General features: G+C 38.4%; 1 protein-coding gene across 6 annotated transcripts in view; it reads left to right on the forward strand.

Annotated features, from left to right (window-relative positions):
• The window catches only part of RBMS3 (RNA binding motif single stranded interacting protein 3), a 710128-nt gene that overhangs the window by 668193 nt on the left and 22911 nt on the right, over window positions 1-19024 (forward strand). For all 6 annotated transcript variants that reach the window (XM_065055125.1, XM_065055127.1, XM_065055126.1 and 3 more), the window contains one exon: window positions 2777-2887. In XM_065055125.1, the coding sequence (XP_064911197.1) occupies window positions 2777-2887 (111 nt within the window). The remainder of the gene's footprint in view (window positions 1-2776; window positions 2888-19024) is intronic.

Below are 19024 nucleotides of genomic sequence, written 5' to 3' on the forward strand. Positions count from 1 at the left end.
AGTATAATTTTTTCCCTACGTGATCACAAGAGGATTCTGCAAAGTCTGGTGCATTAATGGTTTGGCAAATGCATGTAGTTCTCTGCTCTAGGTAACTGTCAGCTTCAAGCATGTTAAGCTGTCTTAGGAAAGATGCAAATACCTGATTTGTATTCCCAGCTTCTTTTCCTAACGTATTAAACGGTGTATGTTTATAAACTGGAATATATGTATTTTCTATTTTAAAACAATATGTTTACTGTCTCTGAGCAATTTTTTTGTCTTTGATATATTTTCTCTCAAGTCCATATTTTTTTTGAGTAGCTTATTTTCAAAAACTGTCTTGCCCCTGGAAGACATTTGCTGTCAGATTTTTCCACTGTGTGTCTGGCACTTTTGTTTGCTACACTAAATCATAAGACTTCCTTCACCACTGCCTTCTCTTGATTTTCAGGTTCCTGAATTTATACACAGGAATAGCTATCAGTGTGTCGCATCTGTAATCACAGCAGGTTCCTCCAACCATACCATTGCAGTAAACATCTTTGCAAAGAAAGCTAGGTATTTTAGGGCTTTGGGACATCCTAAATTAATTGCAGCCACTACTGTGGGCAGTGTGGGGCTGTGGTACGGGAGTGAATTTCTGCTTACCCCTTCACACGTCACAAGTAGGAGCTCACCTTGTCTGTCACAGAAAACCCTGAGGCAATTGTTCATCTCTGAACCAAAGGTGAAAACTGCTCGTAGATGGAACTGAGAACTGTTTACGAATTGGCAAATTTTATTTGGGCATTTATGGTTCGGTACAGGTAAAATGCTGGGTTTTGGTGTGGATCATTCTGAAAATAAAGATTGTGATTTCTTACCGTAACTAAAAAGTGCAGGTGAAGGTCCAAACCCCAAGACCCACAGATTTGCTTTCAGGCTCCTTAAGCAAAAGGAGTAGATATTTTTCAGCAAAAAGAGAGGAGCGACATTGAAGAGAAGAATGTCATGTAAGGAAAAAAGAAGGGATTTTTGAATAAAATGTTAACCCTTCTAGTCTAGAAGAATTTTTGTGGTGAAAGTTTGTGACTGTATCTTGAGTTGTAAAGACCTGTGCCAACAAAGGTTAGCACCAGGGTAGTTCATTCGAATGAGTTAATCTATGGGCTAATCTATGTATCTGTGTAAAAGTAATGCAAATTGTTGTAGCCAAGAAAGAGGCAAAAGTGTTTGCAAGCATTGCAGGTTTGATACTTGCACACTGGTCAGCTTGTTTTATAAGCTTTTATTAGGAAGCATGACAGATCTTATGTGGCGGCTAGTTTCTGTAATTTACCAAATTTCTCTAGGGACTCTCTGTCAGTGCAAGAAACGTAATCCACTATGCAACATAAAACAAGTGTGTATGTATTTCATATGCTGCGAGTGTTACAAAAAGGACTGACCAAGCTGAGCCTACCTCCTCTTTGCTTGCATGCAAGCAATGAGTTCACAGGGACTGCAAAATCTGGGCTTTTCACATAGGAGGTGCATAGACAAAATATTGCTGGAAGGTGAAAAACATTGAATTGGTACTTCCTCAGCATTTTGTTGTTGTTGTTTATTTTTTATTTGCAACAGAAAATTTGAGATCTTTTGCTTCTAAACAGATTCTTGGCAATACAGTCACATAGCGCTAATCTGAGACAGACACTTAAGAACAGGTGTGCTGTGGGGTTTGGAACTAGTTTATTTTGATTCCTGCTTATATAGGTGGACTTTTTCAGTAATCTCGATGGAACAAATGCCAATTTTCTTAAAAAAAAATTCATCCACATTTTCTTGTGCTTTTTAACAGATGTAATGTTGTGATTTTTTTTTGTGCAGATTTATGATATGTGCACAGAGACATACATGCACACAAAGTAAAGCTATTATTTAATATGAAGAAATAATAGAAAATACCTTCTTATTTCACTATCTGCAAGGAAAAGAGCAGACAACTCTGTTTCTGACTTTCTCTAACTAACACAGGAAGGAGCATTTTACACCATAGAATGGAGAGAATCAACACTTCACTAAGACATGAGGTTACCAACATGGGACCTTGGGGACTGGGACTGCAAAAAACAAGGAATATGAATGGCAAAGGAGCTTTCTCCAGTGCTCCTCTGGCATGTCTTTTGTTTCATTTTTGTTCAAAGTCTTGTTCTTGCTTTAGTTCATATCCTGTTTGTTATTAATGTCTTTGTTTTTCATGCGGAGAAGAAAAATGCTTTTAAACACTGTGTATGTGTTTTAAATGGGTGTCACTACCAAACTCGCTGTCAATAGCTAGTCTTACTTAATCAGCTCTAAAATGTCATGAGTAAGAGTTCTTAATTGGGACTGGAAAAATCCAAGATAATTGCCATAATAGGTTGAAGATCTCAGAGACTGAAGGTTTTACAAGTCAGAGAAAATTGAGGACATATGTGTTCTATCTGTAGGATTGTTCTATGTAGGATATGGAAAAATAGAAATGACATGCATTTTGCAATGTACAGTAGCATTCATCACTGAATGAACATATGTATTTGTTTGTCAGAAGCAATGAAGTAAAAAATGACACTTAATTGGAACTGACATAAAATGGCCTCATTAGTAGTACAAATAATATTTGTGTGTAGCTTGGTTGTCAGTAGGAACAAAACATATTTCCTCTGACAAATATATTAGTCTCTTTTAAGATTCATGTCAAGTGTTCAGCCAGGTTCATTCATTTAGAGAGTGCTGTTTTGTTTTGGTTTTTTTATAAGTGAAACGTTAAAGTGTAAATGATTTGTGTTTGTAGGGTGCTGTGATAACACCAACAATGGACCACACTATGTCAATGCAGCCAGCAAGCATGATGGGCCCTCTGACCCAACAGATGAACCACCTTTCCTTGGGCACAACAGGAACGGTAAGATCACAGATTGTTCTTTTTACCGTCTATATTGCAAAACGTTTATTGCTTACTGAGTTTCTCCAAGTAATTTATTACTCTTGGGTTTTCAGTGCTTCACTTTTTTGCAGTTTAATATTGCCATGGTTTATTTTGGTTTTGCTCCATGTCCAGAGATGTCTGGCCCTGTCTGGGGAAACATATGGAAGTGCCATTCATCATGACGCAAACGTGATGTACCACATAGACAATATCCTCATATCGCTACATCACGCACACATGTATCTACAGATATGTTTCTAAAACCATCATATAGTTAGCATGAGGTATTATAGAACAGAAAAGACAAAATAGTATGAGTAGTAAAACAGTAAGTCAACAAAAGCTACTCTGTACTTAGCAGGAAGTATCTGAACTAATTGTCGTGTAAATATGGAAGTACTCCTCTATCAATTTAGTTTTTAATCAGAAATCATTTGCTTGTCAATCTAGAAAGTTTTATAGCACTGGGAAATGGGAGTTCTGGCCTCGTGGTAGAATCCAGTACTCACCTACTTTGCTCCAGGCTCAGAAATGTGATTTTGGGTCAAGGTCAGCTGTGTTTCCAGTGTGTTTAAGCATGCATATTTCAACAATTATTTTCTTCTTAAGCTGTGTAAGTCAGACTCAATTAACTCCCTCAGAGTCAGAGAAAGGCAAAAAATATTCTTAATAAGAATTATTAAAACTCTCAGAAATGTTCCTAAAATACAACAGCTTACACACAATAATATATGGTGATTTCGTATGTGAATGTGTGCATGCTGCATGTACATGTATATTTTTACAAAAATGCACGCATAAACATTCCATTTGTATGTCTTTAGCACACACGTGCTTTACGTAAATAATTACATGAAAGATCTATTATACATTTACTTTTTTCTTTTTCTATTTCACCGCTGTACTACTTGACTCTAAGCTATGGGAGCACAGTTTTCCAACTTTGGCTTTGGTTTGGGGGTTTTTTGAGGTTTGGTTGGTTGGTTAGTTGGTTGGTTTCTTTTTGTTGTTGGCTTTGGGTTTGGTTTTTGGGTTTGGGTTTTGGTGCGATATTTTTGTTTCTTTTTCTTTGTTTTCTTTAATTGAATAAAGTGCTGAAAAAAGTCTCATCCTTACAAAGATATTTAACTCACTGTATTGGGTCTTTGTCTTCTCTTCTTCTCCCTTTTTCTTATCTGTTGAATTTAATTCTAACTATGGTATCTTTTCCCTCTCTAACAACAACAACCAAACCGCAAAACCTATGTATTTCTTTCTGAGGCAACTAGAATATGATGGTTCATTGTTTATTCCTGTTATTTTAAATGTTTCATTCAATAATCAAAAGAAGCATGAATTACACCTCAAAGTTAATGTCAGCATTTTTTCCCCTCTCAAGAGAGATGAAATTTAAGGAAATACTAAGGCTGGTGAGAATTTCTGCATGTCTAATTACTGTGATTCAAAAGTGTGTTTAAAAATTAAGGCAAGCAAATGGAAAATGAATCTAGTTGTGCTGCTAGGAAACTCCTAAGAATTTTTCCTTCTGTCTGTCATTTTCATTTCCATGACTCTTACAGACATTGTCTTCCGCACTCGTTTTCTGGCCATCTTTAATGCAAACTAGAAAATTCCCAGCAAATGTTCTCTTCCAACTTGAGACCACTATTGCAATGCTCATAATAAGTCCAGAGTAACAAATCCACTTGGAGAGGCAGGGGAAGGACTATTAAAGGCAATGGATGATCTAGTGGGTGATAATAGGATCCTGACTTTATTTTACGGCGACCAAAAGTAAATGAAGTCTTTCCTTCCTTTTCCTAGCTTTTTACACAATCTTATCTTTCAAGGTCAGAGCATTCCGTGACAACTTCTTGAAATACATTCAGAGGTATACCATATAGGTTTATGTTTACTATCTTGAAAATTCTTAACTCATTTACAGAAAACTTAAACAGGGAGAAAGAACAAAATGATTGATGGGTGTTAGAATATCCGTAGGCTTTTCGTAAATCTCAAATGACACCCAATTTTATCACATACAGGATTTCTCTTTCGTAAAAACACAAACAGAACCGTGTTCAGCTAAAGTCCTCATGTAAGCAGGATAATCGTGGAGGTCATCAGGAATTCCTCCTGCCAGGAATTAAAGGCAGAACTTTAGGATTTGGGCTGCCAGTAGCAGTTTTGTTGGATGTATCCATCCTCACTTGAAATTGAATCTTCCTGAGGTGTTCTGTCACAGCAAAAAAATTGCGGGGAAAATAGACAACCTGTTTAAAAATACGATTTATTTAGAGATACTTTTACTTCATTTATTCTGAAGTCTGAATTTCAGTCCAGAGAGAGGAGCATTGAAAGCATAAACCGTGACAAATTGAGCCAAGTCCAAAATGTGCTACTGTAGGTACCTCAGCAGGACTAAGTTTATGGGAGATATAAGACATAAACTATACATTTCTCTTGTGAACATACTTTTAATTTTATCCTTAAAACTGTGCAACAGGGTACCATAAAGAGCCACCAGCTATCTTTCAAGAAACCAGACAGATTTTTTTAAAGCAAACAAGCCAAAAAGTCACAAACAATTCTGCTCAGTGTTGACTGTAACTGTCCCAATTTAATTTAAAAGCCTGCAGTATGCAAAGCAGTTTTTATTAAAAGTATTTAATACATCCACTTCCTTACACAAGCCATTTTAGTAATTAACGTAACATATTTTTTCAGGCAAAGCAGACCTCTGTGGTCACTTAACTGAGTGGTGACTTCAAACCCACTTCCAAACTTGCCCAATTCAGGATGAATGCTGGGTTTTTTAAATATTACTTCAGCAGAAAATCTATTCTTCAGCAAGCAAGCTAAAGAAATAGCATAAAGGCCTTTGCATGCCTTATATCCTGTGGGAATTACTCTACCTTTTGATGCTCTCTAAAAGATTAAAATGCTCTCTCCAGGCTGGAGCTGTTCCAGGGGGGAGCCCCTTCACAGAGGAGCACTCTTTAGCCCTTTGGGGAGGCGAATTACCTGAGTAAGAGCGGCCTCTGCCAATTCCTGCCCCGACACGAAAAGTTGGATTTGAGTTTTGATCTCTCAGCCCCGAAGCACACGTTAGAACCCCATGGGAATCTGAGGGGCAGCTGCCTCCAACCCTGCCTGCACTTGATTATTTAGTCACCAGGCCAGGGGGGAGCATTTCTGGCTAAGTGCCGGCACGGCTGCTTGCTTCCAGCTGGGAACATCCAATCCAGCAGTCAAACCAGAGCAGTTTTCCTACAGCCCCACTCAGCCACCTGCCTTCCCCTGGTGTCATGGGAAGCCTTCCTTCAGTTACTGGCCCCAAAAAGAACAAAGGATTTTCTGTAGGAAAGTGTTTGCCATGAATAGGAATGAAAAGTTTTATTTCTCTCCAAAACCCCCAAAGAATGTGTATTTAGTTTTATTTGTTTATCTTTTTAAACATTTTTATTTCTTATCTGTTATTGAATTGTCTGCATAAAAACAGACATCTCTGCTCTACGAAGCACTCCTCTGATCAGGAGGATGCACTAAGACTATCAAGATGCCAGTTCAAGTGAAATCCTGAAAATCTGTCTCTACTTGATCTCACTGCCCACCTCATAAAAACATACAGCTTCAGCAAATACTCCAGCCCAAAGCATGGTAAAGGGCATGGAGGGAAGAAAGGAGGTAAAAGTCTGCAGTTTGTGGCAACTCAACCCTGTGTTCATGTGCTGTGAGAGAATTTCATACAGGATGTGCATCTCCCAGTTACTGTGCTTTGTGCTTCATCCCCCAAGAACATAATTCCTTTCTGCCTCTATGAAAACCAAATTGATTTGTGCCAGTGAAAATATGGTTTATGTTACTGATGAATTGAGAAGCAAGTGTGCTGCTCTGATCACCTCCCCAAATCTGCCTGAAATCTGGAGTTAAGCAGAGAATCTGCCAGAGGGACAATTTCTGCCATATTTATATGTATTTGTCATATATACTTCACTCAAAAAGAGAAGAAAGTATTTACATGGGTGCATTGGATGTGGGCAAATATGTAAAGAAAACCTAAGCTTAAATTATGTCAAGATTACAGCAAAAAGGCGATAACTCTGAATATTCTGATTAAGGCTGACACCCAGCCTCAGCTCCTACAATTGCATTAAAACAAAATTTTAATGCCAGGAGGCATACTGTGAAGGCAAAGAACCAGTTTTAACCTTGAAATTTTTCTTTTGTTTACTAATTATTGTTATTTATTACAGTAAGTCTTGTTTTAAAAAAGGAGTCATCAAGAGAGAAGAGAATGAGTGAGTGAGTCTGTAAGAATAGCATTGAAAGAGCAGCATTAGTATGTGTTTAATAATGTATGGAGGCTGGAATTGTTCCATCATCAGCCTGTCATTCAAAATGTTTCCGATACAGCCATTGATCTGACATCTGTTTCATGGTTTAATAAAGTTGTGATTGATGCCTGAGTGGATATAACACAAAAACCTTTAGAAATATAAAAACTGAGCAGTCTGATTGCTGCTTTCAGTCCCTGTTGTTTGACTCCTTTTTATTGTGGCACTTCCATGATTTGCTGTCGTGAGTAACAATAATCTGCCTCTTCAGTGGAAAGAAGATTTGCTCTTTTCTTTCTCCTCTGCTGCTCATTCCTGAAGGAATTTTTCTGTTCTGTACTTTCTTGGTCCAGGTTTCTCTCCCCTCCCTGCTGTTAGCATCCATTTCAGATACTGCTTGGGTTCCAGGTTCATCCAACAAATTGAGGCAGCCTTGGTTAGTCCTCTTTGGCAGAGAGGTAATTCCAGCTCCTTTTCCGTCTCTTTGGGAACTGCCTTACTGTAGGCTCGTTTCACCTTAAACCTTTGAGGCCCAAACCAATGGGAGAGTGAGTAGAAGCCAGGTTTTTTACTGAAACTGCTAGCTCAACTGTGCTGCTGCTTAATTGTTCTTCACGCTTGCAGATGGTTCACTCAGCTTTCAGTTTCTAATTTAGAAACATTGTAGACAGCTTACAAAATAAGCTCTCCATTGCACTTTTCAAGAAAACAAACAAACAAACAAACCGCAAAAAAATGTATTTAGTTGTTCCAGATACCTCTGTATTAAAAATGTGGGCAGGGAGAAGAACTGCACTGATGTAGTGTGGAATTCTGACAAAACTGCAAATAGCCCTAACTCAGCTTTCCTGGTTTATAGTATCACCAGAAATCTCTCAGTGGAATAACAGGCTTGTTATGCGGGTACATCAGTCTTATCTTTCACTTTGTTAGTTCTTTCTGTTGCCAGCAGAGCTTGATAATATCTCCAGAACCTTTCAATGGAACAACAAGCTTGTTATAAGTTTTTTATCTTTTATTTCCTTTGGACACTCCATGGTCACCAGTGGTTTAAAATGTCACCTAAAGGCCTCAGCAGAATAACTGCTTTGTTAGATAGGGTTGTTTTTTTCCTGTTTAATCTGCAATTCTATTTGCACATATTACAGCTACATGAAGCTGAAACATCATCTCATTCCCCTGATGTTCAGATCCTTGTTACAAAAAGCACTCTCTGTTATTCTAATTGTATGTTGCAAGGCCCCTGGAGAGTTACAGGAGCAAAGTTTCTTTGCAGGCTTGTGCCTTTCACTTTATCAAGTGTTAATCTTGAAGCTCTTTTTATTTTGTTTATTGACTGACTGTTTCAGTTACTGTTTGTGTGGAAAATACAGGACTGAACCCATTGCAAATGAAATTAGCTTAGTTCACGCTGAAACTAAGATCATCCTTGTTCATTTACTGAGCCAAAGTACAGGGCAAATGCAAGTGATTAACAACATGGAGCTATCTGTGGCAGGAGATCCATTTAAGGACAAATTATTTTGGTTGGAAAGGAGAACAACATAAGCTCTCTCGAGATGTATAAAAAACAAATAACTCCTCCTGCACCTTCCTTCCCAAGCAGCCTTTTGAAAGACAGCTCCAATTTGCCTGGTACATAATTTCAGATAAAAAAGGGACACTGTGCAACTGGACAGCATGAGATTCCAAGCAGTCAGTAAAGAACAAATAACTTTTGATGAAGCATTTAACCAACTTGCAGAGTTCACTGCCACTAAATATTATTGAGACAAATAGCTTACCAATCTTAAAAAAACCCCTATAGATTAGTTTCTACAATGAAACATTTGCAGGTGTGCAACAGCTGGATGGAAATATAGGCTGGATAGGTATATAGGCCAAACACCCGGCAGGGTGAATAAGGAGAGATGTGATCTTTTCCCTTTTAGGACCTTCTTCAAGTCCCACTGACTCTTGTGGGAATTAGTTTGATCAACGCTCCTATAGAGGAAGCTCTTTCTGATCAGCTGTCTCAGCATGGATTCCACAGTCTACATTTGACCATAGCTGTGGTTAGCTGTTATTTTTTGAATGAATAGAGTTTATAATATCCCATTTCTTTAGTGTTCCCCCTTCTCTTCTGAACTCAGCTTTACTTTCTACCATTTGCTGGTAGTGGCTTACTGTTTGCCTTTATGTGCAGGTATGCCTACCTTCAAAGCCATTGCATGCCATAGGCAGAGAAGGAGGGTGTAAAAGGAGTTAAACGCAGACAGAGGGAATTCCATTTTTCAGTTCAAGGAGCCCTTCATGTGAGCCCAGCATGTCAGTAGCTTTTATTCCGTGTTAAATTTTACCTTCACATGACACTGCCACAAATGAGCAAGTTCTTTTGTTGAGGACTCTTTGCCTCTTTTTGAGGTATCAGCTACTGACTCAAAGTGACATCAGCCCAGGTTCCCTTTCAGAGAAGGGCTCAAACTCCCTGACTGTAGTGATAAAAATTTAAATCAACACAAAGCAATGGTGATGGATCAGCAGAACAAAAAGTATCAGCCAAAAGAGCCATAACTAATATAACTTCATTTTCAGCATCAGACAAATGTCTTTCCTATAATTAATTGGCAGCAGACTTCACACATCTGTGAACCAGAATATTTAGAGTCTTGTTTCTCTAGTATTTTCTTATATATGGCTGCTGCAGTTCTGTTTTGTAACTTCTAAAAGTGCTACCTGGTGATACTTTGAAGGACAATGGGAATGTAGTTCAAAGACATGGCTTCCCAAGCACGTTTAGTATTTACTGATAGCCATGAACTGCATATAAAATGAACTTTTTTTATTTTGCAATAGTGAATAGAAACCAAAAACCATAAACTTATAGTATCTGGCATATAGCGAGCAGTCTGCAGCGTATCCTGCCCCCAGAAGGTTCACCTTTTCTGAATTGAGTCATACTCCCAGAAATTTTTGTTCCTATGTCTGCTAGAGATGAAACAAGATTGTGAACTCTTTTTTGCTAGCTACTAGTAGGTCATTCCCCTAAAAACTTTGAATGTTAGGAGTAAAAAGTACATGTTCACACATGTGAAATCGTGCTGATGCCACAAATAACAGGGTAGATTTTCGGGACATAAGGTTATTTTAGTTTCATTTGGTTGGTTTTAGTGATTTGTATACTATTTAACTGAAAGAGGCTCTTCATTTAACAGACAGGGAAGCAGAAAAAAGGAACACATAATAGGTTAAAAACATCTGAAAATAATTCCAAGTTTGAAACATCCTTGCCACACCTATGACTGGCAAACTCAGTAAAAGGTGGAGAACAAAAGTCAGGTCTATCATCTGTATTTTCTTGATGTGCTTCTCTTTTGTAACTATGTTTTCAATTTTGTAATTAAGATTGTAACTCTTTTCTTTATTAGAACAACACTTGTTTTTATTGTCCTGTCTGTGTTTAAAGTAGACTTGGGTGATTCTGACAGAAACAATGACTGCAGCTTTCCGGAGAAGTAATGAATCTGAGTTATCAGTGGTGCAGACAAATTCTGTGGGGTTTCTGTAACCCAAGACAAGTTTGAGGATCTTAGAGAGGTGCAGGTTTTTTGCTGAACTGTGCTCATGTAAAAAGCAAGAATTGTCTCCCAGAGTTGGTGCTTCCATTGGTCTTCTCTGCCAAGAGCTGGGAAACAATCCTGTGGTCATGTCTCCACACGCTACAAGCGTTCGTAAGCACAGCAAGAAGTCCTGAAATCCTTGAAGGGGCTGTATCCGGCACAGAAAAGAACAACATGTAAGGATGACCACAGTCTCTGCTAATCACTGCTGCAGTCCCTCACACAATATCAGTTCTGTCTAAGATGAGGTACTTCAGTTGTATCAACTTCGATCACAGATGTCCTAAAAAAGGGCATGAAGGTGATGGACAACAGTAGCTTGTAACACAATGTATGTACATGAAGGGCATCCATGGAAAGGAGGAGATGGTTTTCACAGCACTAACAATATAAATAAGGAGCTGAAAATAAAATAGGGAAAGCATAACTTGAATATCTTGCAGAAATTGCCAGTATATTAAGAGCTCTACTTTTGTTTGAAATGAATCAGGGAAATGTCCTTGTTTGGGACATGTAGAACTCAACTCGGCCAAATGCCTTAAAATCCACAGGAGGGACTTTCAGCCATTGACACAAAAACAGATCAATGGTCTATCAGCCTTTTTTCATCTCCACCCTCTGTGTTTCATTGCAAAGGAACATTGTTATTTCAGGTCAAACTGAGTAATAATAATTTAATTTCTAGTTTCTATTCATTTAAGTACTGAGGATTCAGCATCATGTACCAAGACTCACACAAGACCTGTACATCAAAATATCATGTTATTTTCAATGTCTGAAGTTTACGCAGTCAAAGAGTAAACGTATGTTACAAGTGACCATGTCGGGCAAGTGACAGTGTTCACTTATAAAAAAACATTTGGGACAAAGAGCTAAGACTGATTGATTTCAACATGTGTTGTGTGGATTAGTAAATGTACTGTTTGCTTTTGGCTTTCTTTTTTTGTTTTTTTTTTTTAATGGATGGGTACATTTTGTTAAGCAAAATATTTCTTCTCTGAGCAGCAACCTTTGAATTACATTTCCAGGGTTTTCCCATAGGGAAAACTTCACTTCCAGGGGCACTGGGAATTCACAGAAACACTAGTTTATAGATGCTATAGTGATTCTGAAGGTAACACATCACCACATTATTGAACGCACCTGCAATGGAGTTGAAATGGGATTTAATTTGAAGAATGTTCAGTGTTTTTCGTATTTTAATCACAGTGATGGAAATAGCATAACCTTTGCATTGGGCAATGGCCTAGACCTGCAGATACCCACAAAAATAATATTCCATTGAATTTCAGTGCCTTTTACCGTAGCCTATCCCACTGACATTGCCTTTCACAGTTAATCCACATGGCTTATCAGAGGGTTGGCAAGCTGGTAGCCCAAAGGTTGAAGCTTCCTCTAAGACAAATTGCCAGTGCTTTTGTGGTATCTTATTTTCATCTGGAAAGAGCAGCCCCTTCAGGGTTCATTCACTTGTGAAGCAAGGTTAAATGAAGGAGCTAAAGGTGCAGTCTTCATACACTGTGTAAGACATTGGCATCCTGTATATACAGTGATTTCAGCCTGAAGTTCTCAAAAAAGGGTAAGCTTTGTTCAAATGATTTACAATTCCGTAGGGAGCTGCTGATGGCAATAACCTCTGTGCCCTCAGATGGTATTTTATTATTTGTGAGTTATGGGCGATTCTGTGTCAGTGGTAGGGCGCTGTAGACTCCTCTTGCTCCTAAAAGACTCAATTCGAGAGGAGAGTTCTGCAATAACTAATATTTACTATGAAACAGCTCAGTCAGCACATTTCATTAAACTGTAACAAGGGGTTTGAGAGCAGCTGCATCAAGTGAATTTGGGAGTTTGCTGAATTGAGTTGTTTTTCCAGCAAGGTAAATGAGCTGTTGAACACGGCAGATTTCTACTGTGTGGCAGCTGAGTGCTGCACCGCGTCAGGATGGGTCTGGGGAGCAATCGCATCTCAAAGAGGCACATACTTTTCCAGTACCGTGGAGGACTGCTCTATCCTTTGGGATTTGTGATGGCTTTCGAACGTGATAGACACACCTGTATGCTCCTAATTTTGCCTTTTGAATTTTATTGGTTCTAATATAGCAACAGCCAGTTTCTTAAGAATTTATTATCTAAATGTCCAAATTGTTGTGCATTTGCCAGCCTCAATTCCCTGTTTTCTTGTGTTCAGTGTGTTTCTCTTGTGGGGGTTTCCCTCAAATCAGTAGAATATTTCTATGACACAAACTGATTCTGCTGATGCAAAGACTTCATGTTGTTTGTGTTCTCTCACTGTTGTACACAGGGTTTGCAGCCGAGACCAAAGATATTATCATTTCCAAACTGTTTTGTTGTGTTTGTTTTTTTTCCAACCTGACTATTCACTTCCTCCCCTACTGTTTAGCCTGATTCTGCCCTGCTGCCAACCCTTACCACCTCAAACAGCTACACTGGGCTAAAAAATTATTTCTATTTGTTCTTTTTTCAGTTACTATTTTTGACGGTGCTAGTTGGAGTGACAAAAATATAATAAGGAGGTAAACTGAGAATTTGGCTATGGTGGCATTGCTATGGATGGTCTTGCCTGGTCTATCCACATAGTCCAAATTGGTGCTCAAAACTTTTTATTTTGCTCCCTTTCTTTTAATGTGCAGGTGCTTCGAAGTAGCTAATAGTAGTGCTGGTTTCTTGTCAAGATAATAGACTTTACTCAGAAACTTTCGTTTTCTTGTAACAAACAACTGCTTCATCAATATGGCCATAATTTATTGTATTTTATTTTCATTGTGGCTTCCTACTTTGTGGAAAGAAAAAGGATATCTTTTTTCCTTTACACTTTCGAGAAGATCAACTATATTACACAAAGTTTATTAGTAAGTCGAAAATAATACAAGTAGCAACAGCTTCAAATTTGTTTATGTGTTATGAGATCTAGGAAATAGTAAAAACAATTTCCATTTGGTGTATGGACACCGGTTGAATAAGGAGTTTTCCCTATTATATTTGTATAGCTTATGTCTGAAGTATTGAAAGCAGACCAGTGACCTTCCAGAAATTTCTGTCCTTTGTTTAAAACTGAGTATAAAAGAATTGGAAATCAGAAAATGATTGATGCAAAACTTTAAAGTAATTAACCTGCAACAGAAGGCAAAGAAAAGAATTACACTTTTCAAAGCTCATAAATTCACTTTTCCTTTTAATTAATTTCTGTACAAATGTCATGCACTGCATTGTATTTTCTTTTTCAAAAGAGAAAAATAAGGCTTAAGCATCATGGCATCATCTTGAGCTTATTTTTAATATTAGGAATTTTACTTTGTTGCATACAATATTGGGTGTGTGCTCCAAGGAATGGTAATGTATGATTGCAATTATGAGTCTGGCACAGAAGTGCAAAGCATTAGTGTCCCTGACCTGTAATTAGTCCATAGAGATCTGCGCAGGCAGAGTTGGGCCCATTGCAAACTAAGAAATTGCAGGACTTGCTGTTAGTTTGAAGCACTTCTTTTGTAGGCAGTCCAGTTTATGTAGCTGTGGAGTTTCTGTGGAAATATTTTAACTCCACATACACATATAATGCAGATTTCTGCTGAACATTGTTTGGTTTTGGGTTTTTTTGTGTGTTGTTTTTTTTCCCAAAGTACAAGTGATACAGGAGGGAGTCTATAGCATTTGCTGTTTCCCCCAAATATAACAGGACTCCAGTCTTTCAAGAGACATCCTGAGGTAGAAAACCACCAACAAATAAGATCAGCAGCACCTATATTGCATCCTAGACTTTTGAAGTGTTTTACGAACATTCATTAAACCTTATAGCGCCACTTAAATAAATATGCAAATTAATGCAAGACCTTCAATTTCCTTCGAGGAAAATGAAATCCGTACAGTGTGGTCTGTCTTGCAGCAGGGGCAGCAGCTCCTGTTCCAAACCCAGCAGCTCAACTGCACCGCTAAGGCAAGCAGGACATTTGAGGTAAAGCCCAGACTGTCAGTGCAATGTACTGCCATAAACGCTTCTGGTCATGGCAGCTGAACCAACTGGCCCCTTCTTCCCATTATGAAATGACCAGATTTTGCCTGTTCTGGTTAGATTTGACTTTACTCCTTACCTCTTGAGTGTGCTTAGCATTGAACCGTATTTGCTTCTTACCGAATAATCTGTAATAATGTGTCCTCTATAGTAATAACGAAAAATATTGTAAACAAGAAGTTTGCAGTCAACTCAGTGTTCCAAATTCTCATGCTAAAATGCATCATGGATGTCAAATACTTTTTGGCCTATATATTTCCCTGAGTTCACTAGCAGTATGGACAGCTGTGTCTTGGTGCTTGTATTTAATCTCACTCTGTTTTCATCTTCATGCTCTGTGTAGTCTTTCTCATGGTTCTTCACAACAAGCAAAAAGTTCCAGTCCTGAGGCTAGGATGACAGTTAAGCAGATGCTGTTCCAGTTCACAATTTCAATTCCTTCAAGGCTATTAGGGGATGTTACAGCTGGACAGGCTGGCAGACCACCCCTTCACACCCCCCTCCCTCCTAAGATTAAATTCATTGTCCCTGACATCAGCCACTAAGTGAGAGGAATTTGCAAATGCCCTTATCCACCTTCAGGAATAGCCAGTTTTACACTTTCTAAATGTTAACTCTGCTAATTTGTATTTTGGGAGTGAGGCTTGGCAGTTCAGTATAACACTTGTATGTCGGCAGCGATCCTTCTTTGTAAGGTGAATCGTGCAAAGTCCTACGGTTTAAAAGATGTTGATATAAATTTATTTGATGGAAAAATGGCCACTTTGTCATCTCTGTCATGTTCTTGGAAAAGAAAATCTGTCGTGCAGTTAAGACTTTCTCCATTGCAAATATTTGCACAGCACTTAATCTTTTTTTTCTTCTTTGAGCGTAAAAGGAAAGCAGAAAGGGAACATTTTGCAAATCCATGAATGCCAATGCAAAATGAAGATGTCTGAGCTTTCCAGCCAGTCTGTGTGCCAAAGCCAGAAGTGTTTCAAAGTAGGAGAAAGAACAACCTGGCCTGGAAATAGATACTCTGCAAGATCCTTCTCAGGAGAACAATTCTCCAACTGAGTTGCAGCATTTAGAAGAGGCCAGGCTGGTTTTCCCCCCTCCTGCTTACTTGCCTGTACAGGCTGAGGTGCACTTCTGCAGCATTTGTTCCTTTTCGCATGAGTGGAGCAGAGGGATCAGAAAAGTTCACTGAGAACTCCTGTTAGGGCCTGTGTATGTTTTTTTTTTAAGTACATACCGTTAAGGAAAGGTAAGGATGATTGAATTTCAGTTTGATAGCTCTAGATGGGCTTTATCAGCTTTGATTCTTAATTTCTTCGAAGACCGTATGTGGCATCTGTGCCTTGTTACCAATGACATTTAGGAGAATATGTTCTCTCAGCAATGCCTTCTGATGAAAGGAAGGGTTGAAGATGTTTTCCACATTTACAGTCCCAGTGTTCCTTGTAACTATTCTTTTAAAGCAGAAAGAGTGTTACAGCCTTTTCTTCTGTTCCACGGTGGATCCATCTGAAGTATTCCCAGGTATCTGTAAAGAAGCAGTGGTGTCCATAGAGAAAAATTAGGTGCCCTTATACGGATTTGGGAGAGTGCACAAGACTGTCTCTCCTGCTGGCTTATCGCTTGTTACAGGTTTGCCATCATTTACAGTAATATTTCATTAGTCTGTCACATGGAATTCCATTCAAGAGAATGTAGTATTGTTAGAGTTTTTGTCAGTTTTAACACTCAGCAGTGATTTATAATATTCTGTGAAATGAATATATTATATTAATTATATTAATATATTAATATATCTACAGCTGTGACTGACACCTTTGGTAGACCTTGTCCTCTCTTAGAACACCCATATCCAAGCTCTGTTCATTTCATTTGCCATTTGGAGTGTGTATCTTATAGCATTTTCAAGCTGTAACTATGCAGCCATTTATAAAGGAATGAAAAAAATTCTTTAAATTTTGTATTTCCACCAGGTATAACTCTATGCAGTCAGGATTAAACATGTAGATATTGCATATTGAACCATCTGAAGTTAATATTCCGGAGTATCCTTCTGCAAATTGAGCAGTGCATCTCTTAGTACAGTTTTTGTTGGATCTGCTTTATGATGAATAGCTCACTGGTCTACGACATTTCCTTTCTTTCTGTGGAAATGGTTTTTAAATGTGTACCACTGCAAAAGTCTCGTAAAGCCAATCATGACTGGGACTTTTCTCCATTTTCCCTTTTCTCATCCTTGCCTTTCCCTGTCTGGAATTTGCTTTTGGGCCAAGACTCACCCATGTGTTGAGCTGGATGCAAAGTTTCCCAGCCCCTCGCTCCCTGGGTCTGTTCCCACCCCAGGGAGGCACCGCTCAGCCTGGTGGGATGGAAATGCTTGTGAGGGACATGGCAATACATTGCCTGGATGAGAGCTGACAGTGGTCTAAGAAATATGACAGTACCTCTGCCCTTGATCAGGCTTCCTATTTGAAAGTTTTCATTTTGGTAATTACATCCTTCCCAGATAGGAGCCGTAGCCATTGATCATACTAATATCATTATAACTGATTCCCGTAAGTCACCTTTTAAAGGCACTTTTTCTGTGGTTTCTTTCCTCCCCTATATCTTCTTCCTCTGCAGTCACAGGATAGGACTTTTTCTGTCTACCCTTCATCTGATTGATTAGAAATGCCACATACTTCCTTTACGTATGGCCTGGTAATATACACATCACATTTCTTCCCTCGGGATCTTAATCAGAACAAGTAATGGCCTTTAGCTTTTCTCATTAGCAAAATGGAAAAGCACCATACCCAATCCATTAGAAATACAGCATTGTAATATGAGCTTATAGAAAAATGGCTGCATGCCAGCAGACATGGACTGAGTTTACCTTAAAAGATTTTCAGAAAAAAAGAGGAAAAAGAGTCACCCTTTCTGTCTGGCAAGCAAATGTTTAGAGCCATAACTTATCACACCTGTCTGTCAAACATTTTGCTGTTGCTCCTTAAGTGCTGTTTGGACAACTCTGTTATATAAAGCGCATTCATAAGCAGGAAATATGGGTGTTTGTACATGTATTAATGTCTTCCTCAGCGCTGATTCCCTTCCTGGATTATCCTCCTCATATTCCATCTCCGATCAGAATTAGGGCGAAGAGAGGAAGTTGGGAAGATTTTGTTATATTTTGCTTTGCTTTTAATTTTTCACAGAATATGTTAAGCTGAAAAAAATGTAACTGGAACAACCATTGTGGTATACTCGTCTATCAAGCGTTTACCTGAGACTGCTGCCATGCTTTTTTTAGCACTGTCTAAAACTATTTCCAATCAGTACACTGAGAGTGAGGGCCAGACTGATTAAGAGGGTTTATTCCCTACTGAAGTGAATTGCTTTTCACTTGGCCTGGACTTAATTAGCCCAAAAAAATATTAAAATTCATACACCAGTATTTGTGCTTATACTGCCCAGAACTTTAAGAGAGTGTTAAGGCACAAATCTGTACCAACTGGTGGTTGTATAGAATTTGAATGTGTATGAGCTGACTGTCTCCTTTGGAAAGCTAGCACCAAAGGAATACAAAGAACAGTCTTGGAATGCTGCTATTTTGCCAGCACTAAAACACATCTGTTTTACTGGCCCCTTCAAGCATTGCTAATGTGATTCCTGGGAAAAGAAGTACTAAGCACATCCATAAAGCTATATTAAATAATGTCTTATGGTGAAGGGGTGATTGCACTTTTTTTTTTTTTAATACAAAAATACAACTCAAGTTTCCTAGATCTTGAGCTGCTCACCTGTGCAAAATGACATTTAGAGCTGAAGAATCAAGCTAGCGTTCTTGGCTACTTCACTTACGGTTCATCAGCTGTGCTGATCACACTTTCCCAACAAAACAGAGTGTCCCAGTACAAGGTAAAGAAAATAGTATAGGGAACACGTATGTGATTGAGCTGTGATGTGAAAGAGCTGCAGTACTCAAAAATGGGAGATATTCTAAAGGAACCTCTTTAGGACAGTTTAGGGGTGGAATTAGTCATTAGATGGCAAAACAGGAAGGCTTAAGGCAAGGGGGGATGACTGTTTTTTTGGGGCTTTTTTTTTTTTTCCTCCTTTCATTTTCTATTTTGTTCTTTTTCTGGTTTTTGGTTTTTTTTTTTTTTTTTTTTTTTTTTTTTTTTAGTTTTTGGTA

This window comes from Columba livia, chromosome 2, assembly GCF_036013475.1.
Source record: "Columba livia isolate bColLiv1 breed racing homer chromosome 2, bColLiv1.pat.W.v2, whole genome shotgun sequence".
Lineage (NCBI taxonomy): Eukaryota > Metazoa > Chordata > Aves > Columbiformes > Columbidae > Columba > Columba livia.